This window comes from Borostomias antarcticus (assembly GCF_949987555.1).
Source record: "Borostomias antarcticus genome assembly, chromosome: 5".
Classification (NCBI taxonomy): Eukaryota; Metazoa; Chordata; class Actinopteri; order Stomiiformes; family Stomiidae; genus Borostomias; species Borostomias antarcticus.
In genome coordinates this window covers 25,630,697-25,651,154 of record NC_140238.1, presented here as the reverse complement: position 1 = coordinate 25,651,154, position 20,458 = coordinate 25,630,697, and the positions used below count along the sequence as shown (strand labels likewise).

General features: G+C 41.7%; 2 protein-coding genes across 2 annotated transcripts; one reads left to right on the top strand and one right to left on the bottom strand.

Moving 5' to 3' along the window:
- Position 1: 1 nt before the first annotated feature.
- On the bottom strand, positions 2-8,617 carry hspbp1 (HSPA (heat shock 70kDa) binding protein, cytoplasmic cochaperone 1). Its single transcript, XM_084438742.1, has 8 exons — positions 8,444-8,617; positions 7,419-7,543; positions 6,468-6,684; positions 3,706-3,930; positions 1,903-2,058; positions 1,693-1,789; positions 1,479-1,590; positions 2-1,246 (listed from the first exon to the last, which is right to left on the bottom strand). Exons 2-8 carry the CDS (start codon positions 7,536-7,538, stop codon positions 1,166-1,168), a joined length of 1,008 nt encoding a protein of 335 aa, XP_084294868.1. The 5' UTR covers positions 7,539-7,543; positions 8,444-8,617; the 3' UTR covers positions 2-1,165.
- Positions 8,618-8,884: 267 nt separating this feature from the next.
- tufm (Tu translation elongation factor, mitochondrial) lies at positions 8,885-19,438 on the top strand (the record flags this gene model as incomplete). The annotated part of the gene is made up of 10 exons (XM_084438750.1): positions 8,885-8,921; positions 9,442-9,488; positions 9,672-9,810; positions 10,154-10,320; positions 10,923-11,192; positions 14,924-15,056; positions 15,384-15,488; positions 15,760-15,911; positions 16,038-16,157; positions 19,268-19,438. 10 exons carry the CDS (start codon positions 8,885-8,887, stop codon positions 19,436-19,438), a joined length of 1,341 nt encoding a protein of 446 aa, XP_084294876.1.
- Between the last annotated feature and the right edge of the window lie 1,020 nt (positions 19,439-20,458).

Genomic DNA, 20,458 nt, shown 5'->3' with positions numbered 1-20,458 from the left:
CCCATTTACCTCAGAAGTCTGCAATTCCTCTATCCACCATAAATAATTTGAACTTGTGCTCTCATGTATGTGCAGCATACATAGGTATAGGACAGCAAGATAGACTACAAGACTCACCCTTAAAAATAACTCAAGACGCCTGCTTTTGGACTAAAAACAACAGATATAGGCTATACCAGAAAATTAGAAAGAGGTGAATAAACCACACAAAACACAGCAAATTTCAATTTAATACCCACTAGTCAATCAGGTACGATATTTATATGATTGCCATTCTACAATTTACACTCTTCATTCTACTGTAACAATCATGGGCTGGTTTCAGACATGGACTTCTATTCTCACTGAAAGACCAGTTGAGATTGAATGGCCACAACTGGCTGTTTTTGGAAAATACGCAGAAGTCAAGTCAACTTTGTATGCTTTAATGTTTTCTATTGGCAAGATGACCATTTGTAATTTTCACAATAAATTCAGGGAAAATAACTTTCTGTGGAATGTTCCAGTTTTTTACCTTTGGCGTGTTATTTTGGATTTAGATCATTTAAAGGAGACTACAGAGGTCATTCCAATACTGTTTTATTGAGCCAGACATTGATCATGAATTGTCTGTAAGGTAAACAATGAAAAGCAGACTACATGCATGTGAGAGGGTATAGAAGTGGTATAAGTAAAAAATCTTTTGGACTCGGTCATAAATGTCAATGTCTATGATATATTATAGTGGCCGGAAACACTCTCCCTCTAAAGCACAGAACCTGGGGTTGATTGGGTACAGTGATAAACAAGAGATGAGCTGCGCACTTGACATCAGTCCTGTGTCTTATTTCCTCTGGTGCGGCAGTCAGGGATAATAGTACAAAAAGCAAAAGTGGACTCGCACACAGAAACAAATAAAGACTGAAAAGTCTTGGGATTTTACTGGGATCAACAACAAAAAGATGCAAACGTTTCGGTTCACGCAGGGACCTTCGTCAGTGCAAAGACCACTTTCAAGGCTTATTTAATCATGATTCTTTGACAGCATAATAGCAAGTCTGTTCCCTCGAGGACACCAAAGCTTTTTGATTCTGGTTTGAAATAGACACAATGTGCCTCAGTTTTCCATTTCATTTTCATGTCCTTGTCCTATCATAACAGGTTAAAGAGCCATACTAGTAGAATTTCAGCGATCCATTCCGGTGTCATCTGGTTGACGCCCACGGAAACAAGCTGTCCTCAAATTAGCGCAAAAGTCCAACTCTTCCTGTGAGAGAAGATGGATGGGGATTAAAAACCGCACATATAGTAAGGTAGATTGCTTGTTTGCTTAGATTAATGAGACAAGACACAAGTCTACAATATTGTACATATGCAATCTCAAAGGCAGCCCAAAGTGTGATGCATTCTGACATAGCATGAATCAGAAGGGAAGCCTACTATACAACGGAGAAGATAAGAAATGAGAGGAGCTGACTAGTATATTATTGCTGCTGTACCTGGCACTCCTCTCTTCCCTGCAGCTCCTTGACTCGCTGGCTGAGCAGCTCTTCAAGCCCCAGAGTGGGACTCCTACAATCTTTCAGCCCCTGAGGACACTGATCCACCAGACTAGAGAGAAAGAACAAAGGAGTGAGGATAGGGAATCAGCGTTTAAGTCTCAATAGATGTATTTAAAAGAGCACTAGTTTGGAGGCTACACGTGTGTCTTACCAGCAGAGGGCCCCAAGCACATGTTCATGGAAGGAGGAGTGAGGCGCGCGAAGAAGAGCCACTAGATGTTGCACCATACCCATGGAGAGAACTGTGTCTAAGAGAGAAAGAGAGACTGAATTGTTAAATGTGAGAAGGTGCCCCAGCACCAGAGCTTGTTACCTCGGCAAAATTGTTTAGTGTCTGTCCTGCTTTGTCCACAAAGAGTACCTTTCTGCTGTGGGTAGGCTGTGAGTAAGTTCAGCAGTAAGAAAGCAGACTTGGTCCTCAATTTCTCATTGTCACTTTGCATGCTTCGCATCAGTACGGAGAAGCCATCATGGGAAAGGAATGCCTGGAGCCCTGCTTCCTGCTCACGAACCAGACCTAATGCAAGAGAAAGAGCAGGTGAATGAGTGTGGAGTGGGGTGCAATTCACAATCTTCCTGAGGCCCCAACCAAACTTTGTCTGAGAGGATAGAACAGTTTTAAGAAATTCAATGGAAATTTCCAATTCTTCCAGATCTACAAAAACATTGAGGGAGGAGTTGATTCTGTATAGAGAGGTAAAATGACGAAGCGCCCTCTAGTGTTACGGTTCGCACAGTTGTATTAAATTGCATTGCAACTTTTTTAAATAAAAATTATATTTTTGGCAGCATTGCATTGTTATTCACATTGTTTCTAAGGCACTTACATTTAGTCATTGTTTATCAATTTAGATCATGTTTGTGCAGTTTAAGACAGAATAAAACATTTTACAACGGTTTTTGGAACATTAGGTGTATACTGACTACAGTTCCCATGATGCACATACCTTGTGTTGCTGCTACAAAGATTAGATTAACCCGTCTCTTTCTGTCCTGCAAATTTGGTCAGATTTGTCGCATTCTATTGTCCACCCTACCATTGTACACAATAGTACTGTAGATTAGGGATGAGACGGTATACCGTAAAACGCGGTATAAAATGTCCACGGCATTAGAACCGTGACATTCCCTGTGATTACGGTATTACGTTTACGGTATTACACAATAATGCGCTGTTGGAACTTCCCATTTCAAGTTGCTTGCAACAGTTAATTTTGTAATTCAATATAAGTTTGCTATTAATAAACTGACACACTAATGTTCAATAAAGCTGTTTTCCTTCAAAGTAAAATACTTGTTTTTTTATGTGTGTTGGGGAGGTGAAATGCCGTATACCGTGAAATACTGTAAACCGTACCGTGTAACTAGATACCGTACCATACCGTACCGTAATGCAAAAATCCATACCGTCTCATCCCTACTGTAGACAGATAGATAGCTGGTTTGCTAACGTTTGTCAAACCAAGCTCATTCAGATGGGACTTGCCAAACCACCATCCACTTACTGTGATGCTAATTTTCACCATGTTCTACTCCGTTCACTTATGCTAACAATGTTAGTGATCAGAACGGCTTTACTGATCTAGCGGTCTATCTGCAAATTTCAAGAGGTGGACATCACTGGATTCCTCTCAGCCTACAGAATCTAGCAATGTGCTCTAATTCAAGAGCAATTGACTCATGTTTACGAAGCACACCAACAGTGCTCTGTTCAGCTGCACTCTCCAGTCAAGTGCTCAAAACGCGGCAGAGTACCTGGATGTGTAGTTCACTGTAAAATAACCAAAACGTAAAATAAATAAAAAGTACCTTTGAGAAACCGCACATTATTGCGATGGAAGTTGATATAGTTAGTAGTTTATTGCTTTATCTGTCCAAAATGGTATGTGTTGATATTGATTAAGAATTATGTCAACATTTTCTCCCATGCGAAAGACAGGGCGTAGTTTTACGCTTTGGCTCCCCATTGGACACTACAGGAGTTGCTACTCCACAAGCATACATGAACACACAGCCCACATTCCAAAGAATCAGCCTGAGCAAGACCGATTTGCTAACCCCTTATAAAAGTGACTTATTGGCAAGTTTGAAATAAAAGATGATCAGATCAGTGATTCTTCCTCATGACTCAGGCGGAGCTTCTTGATTACACTGTCACACTTACATGAGACGGCATGGAGGCCCTTTACTCTGACGGTAGGATGGGGATCTGAGTCAGTCAACTGTAGCAGTTTGGGTAGAGCTCCCTTGCTCAGCAGGTGGCACTGCACCTCTGGCATGTTCTGGGTGCAGCAGGCGATGAGTTGGGCAGCCCGCCATCTCACTCCACTCTGGGCATCACACAGGCACTGGGACACACAAAGGTCCAGCCCCCCCAGAACCATCAGGTCTAAGAAACAGAGACAGACCGGTACAATGAAGTAGAAGTTCAAACTTATTTACAATTAGGGCTGCAAAGGAGATCGTTGGCTTGGGGGGAAAAAAAAGTATTGATTTATTTGTTTATCTTAAAATTACAAACAGAGCTGGAGTCTTTAATTTATTTCAATGTAAGGAGGACACGGTCTTCCATGCAGAAAAAAAATAGCTTGGTATAGTGATTAAATAATCACACAAAGCGTGAAGAAATAAAGATAGAGCAAATACAAAACAGTTGAATTAGTGGGAGGCTATTTGTGTGGGTGCATACATCTTGGTTTGTCTGACCGACTGCCTTGTCTTGTTCCACATGAGATGGTCAGAGCTCACCTGTCGTGGTACTTGTTAGAAGTAGTTCTTCCCATTGACAATACATTTTGGAACACTGAACCTATGCTGTGTTTCAGTAAAATTATAGTCTATTCTACTCAGGGACACTTCTACTTTTAAAATCCAGAGTTTAGACATGTACAGTACAAGCTTCCTGGCTTTTTAATCATTGATTTACATGTTAGAATTCCCATTGGTTTGTGTATCATATTGATTCAAAAATAATGAATGAATAACATTTCCACTCCATCATTGCCACAAAGGAACATGCATAATGAGAGGTGGATAACATGTTTACTGTGCACTTCACATGATGGAAACCTGATGATGGAAGTAGGCTACTCTGACCCCGTTTAGACTTGGTTTTAGTGTAAACGGCCACCAAAACGTTTTGTGAAATGGTTCCTCAAACCACTTGCTGAGGTGGTCTGGGACGCATTTGACCACATATCTTTAGTAGTCTAAACGCTAATGCACCCCCGACAAGGACGTAACAGGAAAACACGTCATCAATGCAGGATAATTTTTCCCCTTTTTCGCCTTATCCTGCGCTCTTTTTTAAGTCGCAAATGACTTGTGATCTATCGATGAAAACAGTTGGAACAGTCCTACCATGTTCATTAGTTCTTCAAGCATCTTCAGTTGCTTTCGTACGCACTATTAAAAAAAAAAAAATCTGCTCGAAGTCAAACTGACTAATTATTGATTTGTTTACATGGAAACGTTGTGCAACAGTCATGCAGGCAGAAGTGAGTGAGTTACTATGGTTACTATATACAAATAAGTGGTCAGCTCATGGATGTATTAATAGAACTGGATACAGCCACTCCATTCACTGACCGCTATCAACAATGAAGCCCTATTGAACCGCGCCATCTTGGCAAATTTGTAGTCATTTGACCATTTCCGGTGACTTTTGTACTTGCGCAGTTGTGCTTTTCTGGCCTTCCGGTGACTTTTGTACTTGTTGTGCTTTTCTGTCCTACGCGCGTCCACGTCCGCTTCTAGCTATCGAATGGCCGACTGGTGTAAGATGGATAGCCTAACGTTAGAGAGATAAATGTAGTCTATGGTTATGTTAATAAAGCTAACAATGATGTTGTAACATGCATGCAGCACTGCCGATCTGAACGATTGATTCATTATTACCATGGATCGGTATTGGGATTGATCAAGGGCGAGTGTGAAATAGCAGCCACGAACTCAGCGGGTTATCCGAGATGCGGTAGCCGCGGCCAAAGCTCCTGCTGGCGGGGAGTGAAGCTCTTCAACTCGCCGGTCACTGGCTCCCTGGAGGAATTTAGCCTGGCTGCAATAACGTTATCGCGAACGGAATGAATACCATCTACTAGCAAACAAAACATGTTCAGTTATATTTAACCTGTTAAAACTAAGATGCCTGGATGAAAAAATAATTTCTCCAATGGATATATTTTACAAAAACAGGTTAATATGCAAGCCGGTTTTCATTGCTAAATCAAAGCAGGGAGAGCCGGGAACATGCGTGGACGCGCGTGGGACAGAAAAACACAACTGCGCAAGTACAAAAGTCACCGGAAATAGCAAAATGACTACAAATCTAGCCAAGATGGCGCGGTTCAATAGGCCTTCACTTTAGATTTCGAATCCTGGGGGCTTGGGTCAGCTGGACATATTTGGAGACGCATGGTAGACACATGTGTAAATGATGATGTGTCTCGCTGTCCACTTTGAATCTAATCGTCCAAAACACATTCTAAAACCAAGTCTAAATGGGGTCTCTGTTGATTCTGTTAAACAGAATTTAAAAAAAAAAAATCTTAAATCAAATCAAGAAAAAATTACAGCTTTTTCATACGTAAATCAAATTTAATCTATACTTCCATCTAGTTGCATACTAATGTAGTGCACGGCAGACATCATTTCAATTGCTGTTTGTTATTTGTAGACACATTAAAATAATCCCCTCTCCCCCATTTCTCTACACAGAACAATGCCACATTCAGCTTCAGAGGTGTATAAGCATTATACCACAGACATTAAAAATGGAAAGTCTTTGTACATGTGGAAATACTGCACAAAGTCATATGAAATTTCGAAAAGCTATTACTTCCCTCTAAACTACTTTGGGGATACTGCTGTAATTTGCCATCGGTAATATTTACACAAGTTGGATAATTTAATTTAAAAATGTCTCACCTCTGGCATTGTCCAGGTTCTCACACAACTCTGAGAGGACCTCCAGTGCCGTTTCCCTCTCATTCTCCTCTTCATCCTCTCCCTCTTCCGCTCCCTCTCTCCCCCTCATACATACTTCATTTCTCTTCAGGACCAGCAAGCACTCTTTCATTTGCTCCACCTCATCCATCTGACCTTTACACACTTCCGAGAGAGCTCCTCTCAACCAGTCCTTTCTCTGTCAGAGAGAGAGAGAGGGAGGAAATATATTACAGTTTATCTGATGAAAATAATGTGAGGACCACCCTATGTGGTCCTTATAGTACTGTGCTGTAATTTGATATGAATGGAAATGGGAACGCATGGTGGAAGCCATTTTGGTTTAAAGCCATTTTGGTTTAAATTAGAAAGTGTGAAAAGGGCTTACTGAATGAACTGTTCAAACAGAAAACTTGAATCCAACCCTCATCTGCTAGAGCTAGGCACTTGGTATATTTGTCATCAACAAATTTAGCTGCCTGCTAGAGGTTGACCTAACATTATTGTCCCTAAAGTCCCAAACACACCAACAAAATTTCAACCAAAATGGATGCCATCTATCCACACCTGACAAATCCTTTTTCTCACATCAGCCCAATTCATTCTGAGACAGAGCGGGCAAGTATGCAACTTCTGTGCTATGAGCTAGCAAAGGAGGGAAATTCCATCTGCCAAGTTAAATCCAGTCTGCTTCAACCTCCTTGTGGGTTTGAGTACCCAAAGGCCATAGAAGAATGTCCTGTGTTGCTGACTGTATCTCAACACGTGCAAATGATTTTAATCAGGTGTGGTTAGGCTCTAGCCTGGAATTGGGAGATTGAACAGCTGTTGTGGACGGAACAACCTGGAGCATAACATTCTAAAGACAATAGAAATTGTGGTCGACTTCAGGAAGAACTCAGCCCCCCAACTCAAGCCAAATTTTCTCATTACCTCCTCTGACATGGGTTCAACAGGGGCGGTTCCATCTGCAGTAGTGCCAGCCTCCACAGCCAATCGCAAGACTCCCTGAAGGTTTGGAGGATGTCTCCTGTTGCCTCTGTCTTCTGCCATGACTGCTGTCAGGAGGAATGGGTGAAAGACTTTAATCACGGGTAAGAAGGATTCTCAAAAGTACTTTTCACAGATTTACTTCAGGAAGAACTTTTTTTGGAATATGCCATACGTCGGAAAATATTCTCGAATGCCGTTGCCAGAGCTGCAAGCATTTTGGGAGCTGGTGAACTCTTGGGAATGCAGGACCACTTTATGAAGTTGGATGTCTGCATCAATCCACTGAGCTGTCAAACTCAGCATTGACATGAGGCCGACATCCAATCTCCAAATATCACTTTGAAAGCATAGTGTTACTCAGTATACTGTTTGAAAAAGTACCGCTACTAGAGTTTTGAAAATGGTACCAGCATAAAAAATAAGATACTTCTGACACTGGTGACGTTGCGCTAGTGTGTGACATTGCGGGAACAGAAAAACTTCTTTTTTTTGTATCAATGTATGGTGTGGCGACCATCCCGATCGTACCAGGCTAGAATATTAACGTATACTGCTGTGGGTCCACTGATAGAGAAGCGGGCATAGGCTACTCCGTATACTATCCAATGCTCGTGACCACCTTAGTAAATGGTATAACTTTACTTCACAACGAGACGGGGGATCAAGTTAGCCATGGTTGGTATTACTCTAAGAATGGTGAGAACTCCAATGCACCAGTTTTCACACGATGGGCCCTAGATAGGTAGCTTTGCTATTTAACTCTAATAGCCATCTTTATTTCTAACGACTAAAACATGAAACAGCCATCTCGTGAAATGTCTATATTGAGTTAGTTAGCCAAAATTAATCAAAACCTCACTGCGTTATATAAGGTTAGCAAACATTGCCTATTCAATTGGATGAGGTCCACATGCAGTTAGTTAGACTAAGTTAGCTAGCTAACGTTAGTCTGTTATTTAGCTTACCTATTATTTGTTGCTCCCACGTCCTTTTCGCTAATCAAACGATTTGTGCGTAACGTTATTCTTTCAGGACGCCACTTCTTTTGAAGAGGTGAGTCAAAAATCTCGGTTGACAAGAATACGCTGGAACATGCTGGTTAACGTTAGCTAGCTGCATAAAATTGTTGGCGCACACAATCGTCGTAATCCACACGTATTTTACCGTAATTAATGTAAACTGGACCGCAGTAGCATGTTATGTTGCGCCTTAAACAGAGTTCACTGAATCATTGTTGGGTTATTGTTTTTCGATTTTACAGTTATATGAAGAATCAAATTCTAGTAATTAGATTAGAGGGAGTGATTCCCAAATGGTTCAGATTCACCATTTAATTACAGCGAGTGACCAAATGTGAGCTCCGTCTACCGTAATAACGTCACGTAAATTCAGTGGTTTCTGCTAAGATGGCGGCGCTCTTGGGTCTTCGTGCATGTCTCTCTGGTTGGTTATAAATCAAACTCAAACATTTATAATTATCGTCCTTTTGCTTATCTATCCGCTTACTACTAAATTAACGTGTTGTACATAAAACGGTATTCGTGTTCAGGTGTAGTCTCGAAAAGTGTGCATGGATCTTAACGAGCTAAAGTGAGCAGGAAAGGATGCTGTTTTAGCTATGTAGCTCTACGTTAGCTGCCCCTTCTTCCGATGGGCAAGGTCACGTTATACGATTGCATATTAACAAGCAGCTACGGATAATCCTCACCGATTGGTAGCAAATATTATAATAGCATACATAACAAGGCAAGCTCTGTCGGCAGAGCATGATAATCTCAGGGTCGCACTTTTAATCAGTCACCATCACTGAAATGCAATAATCGCTAGCTAGCTGTCTAATAATTTATGGTATATGCTTCAGTGCTCTGCATAAGACGTGTTGCACTTGTGTACATGTGCCTAGCTATTCTTTTGGGCCCAACGTTACTAGCTGTCTTTGTTCAATACACTTTCCTGTTTCTAGCCCTCCAGCTGTCCTCGCCAAGTTTACGACACAGTTCGTTTAAGGTGGTGAGTGTCTTACTAAACATCAATAGAATGCATATTTTATGCTTTTACAGTAGAATGCTGTTAGTCACAGCAGCCACTCATACTCCTTTTCTGTACTCTCAATCTCACAAACGTCAAGTCGGAAGAGACAGACTTGGAAATCAAGGATTGCTCTAATTTCTACCTCATCCTTTTCTTTCTCAGTGTTCTGTGCTGCTGAGTCGGCGTACCTTTGCAGCAGAAGTTAAGAAAACATATGCGCGAGACAAGCCCCATGTCAACATCGGCACTATTGGTCATGTTGACCATGGCAAGACAACCCTAACTGCAGCCATCACCAAAGGTCAATGGCGATCAAATATTTTGTCTATATTCCACTTTCGGTGGATATGTGAAACCGAGCTCTAAACCAATGCTGTCGTACTTCTACATCTGTGTATAGCATATAAGGTATTATATATATCACTTAAGACAGAATGTCCGCCCACAGTATGTAGGCCATTTTGGCCGAAACGTTGTGCCTTATTTATTAAAACTCACTACGGGAGCTACCTACATTCTCTCTGTCTTAAGTTTATTCATTTTTGTCGAGCACCTGTCGCACTTTGTTTGATGTGCGTGCATTCCTCTGCTGCTACATTATATATATCACACCTTTTTAATTCTTGTAACATTTTCATCCTTAGTGCTGGCTGAGGCTGGAGGTGCTCGCTATAAGAAGTATGAGGATATCGACAATGCACCCGAGGAGAAAGCTAGGGGCATCACCATCAATGCTTCCCATGTAGAATACACCACAGCCAACAGACACTACGCACACACAGACTGCCCTGGCCATGCGGACTATGTCAAGGTAGTCTCTATCCAGACTCAAATATTACGTTGGATCGCTGCTCTCTGCATACTACATAATACAGTCTGTGCCACTTTGCCGCCCAAGCTGGTGTTCTAAGGGCGGGTCTAGGGGTCAAAATTGAAAGAGTGACAGGTCATAGTAGCAAATGAGAGACGCTAGCCCAGGCTAGATGGGGAGGGCGAGGTTGGGTGGGAGTGCCTGATCATGAAAGTCGCTACCGATTGGTGTCACCGGGATTCCAGCGCTACCAATAATTTGGCAGGATTTGAACACCTTTTTTTTTTTTGCATGCAGTGTCCCAGACCCATAGAGAGATCTGCAGCATGCAGTAACGTAGTTAGCGTAGCTTACATAGTGTATCAGCAAAATAACTCATGGGTCTGGCAATGAGACTAATGTCAAGGTAACGCTAACATTATATTTCACTGCAGATAGACCATTATGCTCTTATTGGAATCTGTGAGGATGAGTGATATGTGGGGTATAACCATTATGTAGTTTTTGCCATATTTGTAGCAAAGTCCTGTATTGTTATTTGAACTAGGCTTCAATTTATGACATGCATGCATCTCAAATAACCTCCCTCTTCTCTTATGCAGAACATGATCACAGGCACAGCTCAACTGGACGGCTGTATCTTGGTGGTGGCTGCCACAGATGGCCAGATGCCCCAGACACGAGAGCACCTCCTGTTGGCCAGGCAGATCGGTGTGGAGCATGTGGTGGTGTTTGTCAACAAGGCAGATGCCGTGGAGGACAGGGAGATGCTGGAGCTGGTGGAGCTGGAGATCCGTGAGCTGCTCACAGAGTTTGGCTATGATGGCGAGAATACGCCCGTCGTCATCGGCTCCGCCCTGTGCGCCCTCGAGGTGAGAGGTCAAAAGGGGATCAGTACAGTAGCTGAATAGTCAGATCTGAAGGGCACAGTCTGGTTCAATAGCAGCGTTTTGAGGAGGAAGAGGAAGGTGACAAATGACATACATGAGGGTCTCTGCCTGGACCCAAATTATTTAAAACTTCTTAAATTAAAAAAAAAATCTTAAAATCATGTGTCTGAAATCCAAACTGTACAGTGCCTGAGTAGGCATTAACATGTTTATTCTGCATCACCAAGGGCTTGAACTCACAACCATAGCAGGAGAGCAAACATGTCACATTTCGGGGTTGGGGGGTCTGGGTCTGTGAGGACAGTCAGGCGGAATGAAATAAGAAGACGTTTTCTGAGTTGTCAAAAGAAAGGCTTCTGTAGGCCTGCTTATGCCCAGTATGCTGCTTCAACACCGACGTCTGCACAAGAATATTTCCAGGCCTAATGGCCTACATCCTTAAAAATTATTGAAATACATTAAGTTGCATGCACTGCCATTACACATTTTAATTAAATCATAAACATCTTTATTGTAATAACCACTGTTCTAGCGAATGTTGGCACGCTCTTTTTTGCTCCCCACTTGACATCGCTCATCTTGCACATTTGGTAAACAGATAAATTCACATTAGCCCACTTGTGTCAAAATACAGTAGCCCACATCAGCATGGTCGCTTGTAGAGTCTCTGTCCTATATATATACACTAGCCCACCTCAGCGAGTTTAGAAACCCCCAAATCTCAGTGTGTGGTTATATGTTATTTATTTGTTGATACTTTCTCGATGATTTACGGTTTCTATATATATATATATATAAACCGGCATGTGCAGCTGGCTTACCACTAATAGATTTGCAAGTACGCTATTAAATCGATGGTTCCTTCTTCCCTGTTTGGAGGATAAACTCGATTCTAATGCATACTGACCATTGGAGTTGATTAGGCCCTATCAACAGTACTAGTGTTTGTCCTATCATCAGGTTTCTTTTAAAGTCGCACAGAAACGGAGGTTTGAGATCATCCAACTTCCGTAGTTTGACGTATTTCCGACACAAACAAGCTATGAGGGTGGGATATGGGACATGTTTAGAGGAATTTGATTGGAACATTGACAAGTGGACGGGTTTTAAGGATTTAAGCAGTCATGTCAATGCTCACTGCTATGAGATTAATGTAGAATCGATAAGATAGAATAACCCCATTAAAAAAATATGTACAAAACAAAAAAAAAACACTGGCCTAGCGAATCTGCTGGTGGCATTGACATTGCTCATCTTGTGCATTCGGTAAACAGAAAATGCACATTAGCCCATTTCCCACCTCAGCTCATGCATTCAATTTATCATTCAACTAATCTGTCCCTCTGTGCTCGTCTGGTCTTCTGCATTCCACAAATAGATTCGCAAGTTCACATCACCATAGGCTACTTTCTCAATTGTTATACATACGTTGTACATCTCAAATGTTATATAATTATAGTTTATATATAGGCTAGTTATAGTTTTGATTTGATTTCCCTGAATACATTACAGCCTTAAGTTACCAGTCCCTCAATAATCTACAGTATTTTCGGTAAACTCCGCTGCCACTAGTTGCTTCTTGATCAACGATGCCTGCTGGTGGTTAGTGTGCAACACTGCACGAAAAGAGTACAGTACAGTAGCTAGCACTTGTAGCCAGCTAGCCTAACGATGCTAGTTAGTGGCCCTTTTAGCTAGACATGGCATGGGTAATGTTACCTAGATCGTAAAAAGACAGAGGGCGGGGGGGACGGAGGGGGTGTATTAGGCTAGTACAGTTTAGCTTGTGTACTTTTTGTATGAGGCTATAACAACGGAACTCAAACTTACTTTCACTTTCAAATAGGTGCTCTACATCCATCTATTTTGTACTACGACAAAATATAGGGCTGCCTACCAAAATCAATCAAAAACTCGAAATGGCTTAAAACCAGACCAGGCCCAGCCTGGCTTATGTGCGTGGCCGACTTGTTTCTTTACAGGACTGGTTAGTAGGACGGAATCAGATAGCCATGCCACAAAAATAGCTGTGAACTGAAATGACTTGAAATAATGTCTGATACTTTTTGATGTGAACGAACAAATACTGACTAGTATTTGTTCTCAACCCATAGGTGGCAGCAGTGCATAGTCTATATCTACCAGTGACAACCTGAGCAATGCGCCAAACAGTCATTCCCTGGTTGTGCAACGTTTGCCTCCTACTACTTGTAGATTTTAAGCTTGCTAGATTGTTTGGCTTGCTAGCTGAGTATTTGTTCATGATTTAATCATGTGTGGGTTTATTTTAGTGAAGGAGTTCAAGTATCTGGGGGTCTTGTTCACGAGTGAGGGAACCATGGAGAGGGAGCTTGGCCGGAGAATCGGAGCAGCTGGTGCGGTTCTGCAGTTGCTTTACCGCACTGTTGTGACGAAAAGAGAGCTGAGCCAAAAGGCAAAGCTCTGGATCTACCGGTCTATCTTCATCCCCACCCTCACCTATGGTCATGAAGGATGGGTCATGACCGAAAGAATGAGATCACGGATACAAGCGGCCGAAATGAGTTTTCTCCGGATGGTGGCTGGGGTCTCCCTGAGAGATCGGGTGAGATGTTCTGTCATCCGGGAGAGACTCGGAGTAGAGCCGCTGCTCCTTTGCGTCGAAAGGAGCCAGTTGAGGTGGTTCGGGCATCTAGTGAGGATGCCTCCTGGGCGCCTCCCTAGGGAGGTGCTCCAGGCATGTCCAGCCCGGGAGGAGGCCGCGGGATAGACCCAGGACTAGGTGGCGGGATTACATCTCCGCACTGGCCTGTGAGCGGCTAAAGATTCCCCAGTCAGACCTGGTTGATGCTGCCAGGGAAAGGGATGTCTGGGGCCCCCTGCTGGAACTGCTGCCTCCGCGACCCGACCCTGGATAAGCGGATGAAGAAGATGGAGAGAGAGAGAGATGGGTTTATTTTATCATTGCTTGTGACTGTGTCAGTTTCCCAAGTTCCCAAGTTCAGGTTTCACTTTCATGTTCTGACACTCACATTCCATAAACTCTTGAAAACAACTTCCAATTTGTTTTGTTTTTTTAATTATATTTTGTACCATGATAAACTAGAGGCTGATAGTAGCCTAATCAATCAAAACTCAAAATGGCTTAAAAAAACAAATATTTTTTGGCTGTTTGCTACCAAACGTAGCCGATGTCATCCTAGTCCAGCTTTGCTCGCTCCAACTCTTGCCCCACCTACGTGCTTGTGTTGAGTTTACAACAGAAAAGTACTATATGCTAGATAAATAGCAAGCTAGTAGCTATGTTAGGGCTGTCAATTTAAGAAGCATTTTAGCCTCCGTCTCCTCCGCTCCGGTGCTGTCACACACGCACGTATAAAAATCTATTTTGTACCAAAATAAACTAGAGGCTGATGGTATCCAACCAAAATCGCATACTCGAAATGGGTTAAACAATGTTTTTCCCTGTTTGCTACCAAAAATGGCCTAGTCCAGCATAACAAGCGACTGCTTGCTTGAACTCTCTCGCCCCACCAACATGCTTGGGATGTCAAATGTGACACACCAGAAAATCAACGGGAAGACACCGTGATGGGAATGGTCTCAATTGCCTATTCGTCCCCCATTTCTTCCCGGTGGTCCCGCGTTTACAAAGCCCGTTTATAGGCACTAATCTTGATGAAAAACAAGTATAATAGTTTGCTCTAAACATTGCCTCTCCCATTGCTCCCCAGAACAAGCAGCCTGACTTGGGGGTCAATGCTGTGATGAACTTACTGGAGGTAGTGGATAACTACATTCCTCTGCCAAAGAGAGAGCTGGAGAAACCCTTCCTGCTGCCTATAGAGAGCGTCTACTCGATCCCAGGTGAAGCAGACACAACCCCCTTTCAGAACTCCTATCAGACACTTGGTTAATATGGGCCCTGCTCCTATTGATAATTGTCCCTACCACTTAGTTGTGACTATAACTGAATTCAGAAAGGACATTTTCTATAGAAGGTCCTGCAGTTTGACCACTATCTTTACAATATTTGTTTTGTGAGGGGATACCCTGCCTGTCAATGTCTTGTTGCCTGCCACAATCAGGTGGTAAAAATCAATATAAATATGTATTATATAAATTTTTTGTTTTGATATGGGTTTTTGTACAGTATATATTAAAGGTTGTTTTTCCTCTCTTCCTCTTTCACAGGCAGGGGCACAGTGGTGACAGGCACTTTGGAGAGGGGGGTCATAAAGAAGGGAGACGACTGTGAGTTTGTCGGGCACAATCGCGCCTTCAAGTCTGTGGTTACAGGTATGTGTAAGAGTAGCCTAGTCAGTCTAAAAATAAGGCAACCTGATTTTAAAGAGAGATCATTCAAAAATGTTGTATTATAGACCCAGCTTTGGTTTCTTTATACACTTAATGTAAATAACCACTCTACAACTACAGTCAATTCCCTTCAAATTGGTGGTCCTTGAAATCTGCATTTCAGAAATTCATATGAGGCATTTCTATTTTCAGACTGGGCCCTCTTCCCTTAACCGTCTCTTTATTTCTCTCCTCAATCCCTTCTCTCTCCTAGGTATCGAGATGTTCCACCAGTCCCTGGACCGGGCCGAGGCTGGGGATAATCTAGGTGCTCTGGTCAGAGGGCTGAAAAGAGAGGAGATTAGGAGGGGGATGGTCATGAGCAAACCTGGATCGATCCAGCCCCACCAGAAAGTACAAGCCCAGGTCTGAAACGCGATGCATTCCCTGTCATGCGCAATGTGTGTATTTACCATGGCCTTTTTCTGAAGAAATTCATACATTTTATTTATGTTTCAGTATTTACTTTCCTCTCTCCCCTCTTCATCCCAGGTTTATGTTTTGAGTAAGGAGGAGGGTGGAAGACACAAGCCGTTTGTCTCCAACTTCATGCCCGTCATGTTCTCTCTCACCTGGGACATGGCCTGCAGGGTCACCCTGCCAGGAGACAAGGTACAATTAATTGTGATTGTCTTAGTCTGTGGCACTGTTTGAATTCTCTGACTGGCACACACCTTTTTGCACTATAATAGCATCACAACTTTCTAATAACACTAGTGCAAAGTGCCCATGTGCCTGTCATGGTTCTGTGATATATATCAGTGATTAAATCTGTGCCCCATACATCAAATTCTGCAGAGCTGCACATGTATAGAAAGCATTACTCACAACACCAGGAGCAGATAAACCAATTGAATCAGTTAAAATTCACCAATTCAAATCATCACCTCCAAACCGAAACGATTTTTAATTCATGCCACAAACTAAAACGAATGCACCCATAACCGAATAAACTCTTACAACGGTTTCAAGTGTTGAACAACCAACTATTGATCTGACTGTAGATAAGATTTAGCTTTAAGATTATGCCTGTTCAACAACAATAGCATGTGGTCAATCGAAGTGACTTTGGAGTGATCCTCTAGACAAAATACAGAGGTTATGTCACTAAAAATATTACAATGTAATATTATGGTAATTAACGGAAATTCCTTCAGGTGGACATCACAGGTCCAAGAGGACAATATGGTCAGACTGGGATACTGCATTTAAATACAACATTTCATGACTTATTCATTCATAGCTGAAATGGGGCATAAGATATGCCTGTTTGAAATGTAGCCATTTATAGGCATTTATAGCTTATAGCGCCACCCTGTGGCCAATCAGCTTCATATTTTTCCAGCGGCCATTAGGCATGCCCTTCTACCACTGTATGAAGGTTCTGAAAAATTGATGAAAATTAGGGGTGCACCGATAGATCGGCAGGGGTTGGACGATTTTCAGCTGATCGGCCAAGATAGGTGATCAACAGATCCTTCTCATGTATCTGTTTCAGTATTGGAAATATATTTTCTATTTATTTGGGCTATATAAAGGTTAGCATTTAAAGAAGAATTTTTGCTAATTCTCAGCAGAGACTGTCTCCCTCACTCAGTCGGTGCCTGTCTCTCTCTCACTCACACACACACACACACACACACACACACACACACACACACACACGTGCGCGCAAAGGAGACTGCTCTGAATGGAGAGTATGACACGCTCAAATGTTTGGTTGCCTACTAACTAGGGCTGCCCCCTGAAGGTCGATGAGATGAATCATTAGTCGGATACCCTTAAGTCAACTGAGAGCAGTCGTTTTATTTGCTCCACTGGCAAGATGGGCTATTGGCCTAAGACCACTAACCTGCCTTGCTGATTTATATAGGGCAGGCCAATAATTAGTTTTAGACCTAGGCTATTACTCTAGCTATTTGTTGTGCGGTAAAAAAGTGACTTAAAAGACTGGTTCGGAATTTAGCATTATAAGCCATGTTATAAGGTTATTTACGATCATATACAACGGCCGATATCAAAGTTTCGTGAAACGGTGCACTCTCGAGATATCGCCACTATTACAATCAATGGATCACTGCTAACTCAATGCCGTTGCCGCTAACACACTCAATGGCTCCATAGGTGTATAGACAAATTCCCTCAAAAACACCATAAACTCTTGTTTTCAAAGACGGGAAACTCACCGAGTGGTCGATGTTCTGGCAAAAAAATCACCGCAAAGTATGCTTCCGATCCACTTCCAACCGAAGTAGATGGACAATGTGGGCTAGATGTTGCATGTTTAGTAAGAAAAATGCCTCCAAGCAGAGTGTGAGTTGAACTACTACTAACTAAGACTACATGTTGTTTGATGTAGTTTAGAGTAGATAAGGTTAGGTAGCTTAGGTATTAAAGCAGCTACGAGTATTTTTTCAGTTTGTGTTGAATTTAGCGGCACCTGTGGACAAAAGTGGTAGTGTTTTCCCGAAAAGATGACTGCATTTCCCATGAGCACCACTGCTTCCGGACGTAAATATGTCTTGCCTAGCCCAGCATTCATTTTGGAAGACAGCAAAAACATGCTACTTGTCTGGATAACTAGCGACAAGGTAAATAGTTTCGTCTTTTCTGGTTAACCGGACCAGCCACGCAGATATCTATAGAATAACTACATAGAAACAGACAATCTTCTCGCGGATGGCCGCATTTGCTTATGTAGGCATCAGTATTAAAATGAGACTGTTTTATAACTAGTCAAAAAGTCCTTGGAGTTGCTTTAATGATTTAAACCAAACCAGCTCAATTGTTTGGCAAAAATTTTTAACTTTTATAATGCTGTGCAGTGCACAGGCTACTTTGTTTCTTGTTACATTTGTTTGTTTTTAAGAGAAGATGATTGAATAAACATGAGACATGTTTAATATTTATTTCGGGTAATTTGTGTTCTATTAATTGAGCAATAATTTTTTTTAATTATCGTTACATTAGTCATTAGATTAATCGACTAAAAAATGTAAAAAATAATCACTAGATTAACCGTTAGAAAAATAGTTGTTAGGTGCTGCCCTAGTCCTCGACAAAATTGTGCTCGATTGAGACAGACAGATACAGTCCTTACCATTTAAGGTAAATGAGTACACTACTGAATTTCATTAGCAAAGGGATTTTAGAAAGAAAAAAAAGAAACTGAAATAGAGATCTTGCCTCCTTTTCATTAGAGTGCATAGGCCTATCTCAAAATGTCTTTGAACTAGAGATGTTAATGCTCAAACACTGCCAATATGAATCTGACTCATGAAAGGGACACTGTTTTTTAAATATTTTTTCATCATTTCACCATGTCTACAACAAAAAAAATTGGTGGGTAAAACTTGATTGATATAAGTTAATGTGCATTCAAATGACATGCAAATGAACTTTGACATCATACATTTGGGGGTTAGATAAACAGCTAAATCGGTCAAGCTCCTACCTGTTTTACTTGCATCTATTTGTTGTTATACTGTAATTATAATGATAACTAATGTATTTATATAGCACCCAAGCATAAAGCACAGTGTTTCACATTAGTGCAGTAGTTTCAAGTCCCTACTCCAGCCTGTGGATCAACTAGTCCTGCAGCATAACTGTGGAATATTGATGATTTTGTCCCTTTGGACTAGTCTTGTAGCCTAACTGTAGAAAACGAATGTGTCCCTTTGTACTTCAATGTTTAATTTCTCTGTATTTCTACCTCACAGGAAATGGTGATGCCTGGGGAGGATACTTCTCTGACCCTCACGCTTCGCCAGCCCATGGTTCTGGAAAAAGGTCAACGGTTCACTCTGCGAGATGGCAACAAAACAATTGGCACAGGCCTGGTCACGGATACACTGATCTCCACAGAAGATGACCAGTGCAACTGGGGTTGAGGGGAAGGGTTGAGGGGAAGGGGGGTATATGTGTTTAATTGCTTAAACATGTCAGTGCGCGCACACACACACACACACACACACCTCAAACATCCTGCAGAAAAGAGCTGATGAGACTGCATGGCTCTGCTATAATGACAACCCCACAATAAGATGTTCAGCAGGTGTCTTTCTGTGAAAAGGCCTGACTGTCTGCCACTGGTGTAATTTACTGTATTTAATAATAAAAACCTGTGTGTATATCTTTTCTGGTCTCATTTGGTGAGCACATTATAATCGGGTTTATTTAGCCAGGTAGGTTTTAACACGTGGAATTGCTTTGGACTGTTGTAGGTGCATAACACTAAACTAGACAACAATAGACAATGTGTAAGGACAAGACAAGACTGCAAAATGTAGCGCAAAAAGCAATAAGTCAAATACAATATGATCCTACAGTGCATCCGGAAAGTACTCGTGTCCCCTCACTTTTTCCATGTTGTTATAGCCTTATTCCAAAATTTATTAAATTATATATTTTCTTAAAGTCGCACAGAAATGGACGTTTGACGTATTTCCGACGCAAACAAGTTATGAGGGTGGGACATGCGTTGGGGAATTTGATTGGAACATTAACAAGTGGACGGGTTTTAAGAACTTTAGACAGATTCGATGGAAGGATAGCGTTGATTGACAGGTGGATGTCGTGAGATTATTGGCCTAAAATCTAAGGTACCTGTTGTCGTCATTGCACGTGACCTACCGTTTTCCAGGAAGTAAGAAATTATATACTTTGATATAAGATTACAACAAAAGTCGAATTTTGTAATTTTTTGGGGCATACATCGTTGAATAGGTGAACACTAACCAATTATGTGAACCAAAATGGGACAGAATGCTTTTTTCATTTCAGTGCGACTTTAAAGATCTACACACAGTATCCCATAATGACAAAGTGAAAAAAGATTTGTAGATTTTTTTTTGCAAAACCCCTGAAATATCCCATTCGTATTCAGACCCTTTACACAATACTTTGTTGAG

What these genes read in the sequence shown, in the direction of transcription:
- hspbp1 (XM_084438742.1), bottom strand. Translation starts at nt 7,538, where the DNA reads ATGGCAGAAGACAGAGGCAACAGGAGACATCCTCCAAACCTTCAGGGA. An exon ending in GAACCTGGACAATGCCAGAG is followed by an intron (nt 3,931 to 6,467) that starts GTGAGACATTTT and finishes TCTGTTTCTTAG; the next exon opens with ACCTGATGGTTCTGGGGGGG. An exon ending in AGGGAAGAGAGGAGTGCCAG is followed by an intron (nt 1,247 to 1,478) that starts GTACAGCAGCAA and finishes CTTCTCTCACAG; the next exon opens with GAAGAGTTGGACTTTTGCGC.